The 1,645-nt window shown below is 42.7% G+C and overlaps 1 protein-coding gene across 1 annotated transcript in view; it reads right to left on the bottom strand.

Annotated features, from left to right (window-relative positions):
• The window catches only part of gldc (glycine dehydrogenase (decarboxylating)), an 18,050-nt gene that overhangs the window by 7,825 nt on the left and 8,580 nt on the right, over positions 1–1,645 (bottom strand). Inside the window, exons 11-14 of the mRNA XM_005738271.1 lie at positions 1,475–1,572; positions 736–820; positions 580–621; positions 343–485 (exon numbers count right to left, since the gene is read on the bottom strand). Of these exons, the coding sequence (XP_005738328.1) occupies positions 343–485; positions 580–621; positions 736–820; positions 1,475–1,572 (368 nt within the window). The remainder of the gene's footprint in view (positions 1–342; positions 486–579; positions 622–735; positions 821–1,474; positions 1,573–1,645) is intronic.

Raw genomic sequence — 1,645 nt, 5'->3', positions numbered from 1 at the left:
TTCTTCCCTTTTAGATTTTCCACAAACTTTTGTGTTGCAAAGGCACCATCCCCATCCTACGTTCAGCACCACTCTCCAATTCAGTGAGCTCTCTGAAATAACGGTTCTTTCACAAATGTTTGTAAAGGAAAACTGTATTGCTAAGTGCTTGCTTTGAGCATTTCCTTCCTTCTGCAGAGGTTCTATGATCCAGAAGGAGGGTTCGGGATAATTTGATTGCACTGCACGGAACCATCAAAGTAATTATCCTAAAGAGGAACATGCTCCCGTCTTTACCAAATATCATGCCCACCCAACTGATACGGTCTGTGCACCAACAAGTACATAATTTTGTGCCCTCACCTGTTTGGCTGGAACGAGATCTTGTCATAGCCCGTCACCTCACAGAGGTCTTTCTCCAGCTGTCTGAAGAGTTTCTGGTAGCCCTCTGCCTGATCCAGGGGCACGAAAGGATGGATGTTGGCAAACTCCCTCCATGTGATGGGCTGTCAGAGGATACAGCAGTGAGACATAATTACTCAAAAGCATTTCATGTTACACCTGAAGAAAACTGAAAAACTAGTTCCTGTTTTTACTCACCATGAGCTCTGATGAGCTGTTTAGCTTCATGGTACAGGAGCCCTGAAAATAAAAACTTTTTTTTTCTCCACTACTTTATCACACTAGTATGAAGCATGCTATAAATTTCAACTATCTGTGAACCTGAACCTCTGCCTTGACTTATGGTAGCCTCACCAGGGGTATCATGCTGTGGACTAAGGAGAGGTCCTTATTCTCCAGACGCTTCATATATCTCACAATGTTGGTCTCAGAATGGTAACTGAAGGAAAAAACAAAAAGCAGAGACACGAACACTTAGAGGGCTCGCATGGCAATAATGCTATGTTTTGGATCTTGGACATGCAGCAGCCGACCAAGACTGCTCCAGAAACACCGCAAATACCCTAAAGCACCGACTCTCCAAATTTACACATCCCAAACACATCAATCATACGAGCGACACATTGGGTTCAGTTCATACCACAACCTCTTTAAAAGGGATAAATTACAAAAGGTTAAAAATTCTCATGCATTACAGCTTTCATTGATGAGGCAGTAACAGTTCAACATGGGTATCGTCTTTGGAGTTGTTACACCCTTAGAATATGGTCAATCCAAAGTGGCCCCACCCCACTGCTAACAATACTTCTAGCTCAATATTGGGGAGATGGTCCAAATGTTGTGGCTGATCTGTGCACACACTACCTAAGGTTAACTAAAAGTTTTACCCTCTTTATGTCAAGGATCATGTCAAAGAATAAACGTAGGGCTCAGACACAGGAAGCCTGGATACAAGACTGCATTTATGGAACTACTGGTGTTGTAAGATATGACTGCAACACCATTAAAGTTCTTATTGTGCAGTTAATCAAAGGTTATTACAGCTAAAATGCCACACACACACACACACACACACACACACACACACACACACCTGTTGAAGACCTGGTGTGTAAGGTATTTGCTTGTCCTCTTGAAAGGACTTCCCATGATCCCCTTCACCCGCTCGCCCATCTTTTCAGCTATCAGCTCCTGAAAGGTTCAAATTAAAGCCAAGTCATTCTCTCACCAATCTCCATAACCATAAAACAATAACTGCTCAAAT

Source organism: Pundamilia nyererei, unplaced genomic scaffold (assembly GCF_000239375.1).
Source record: "Pundamilia nyererei isolate P.nyererei 1_Seehausen unplaced genomic scaffold, PunNye1.0 scaffold00082, whole genome shotgun sequence".
NCBI classification, from domain to species: Eukaryota; Metazoa; Chordata; class Actinopteri; order Cichliformes; family Cichlidae; genus Pundamilia; species Pundamilia nyererei.
Note: the sequence above shows the minus strand (reverse complement) of the source record. Positions and strands in the feature narration are given on the sequence as shown.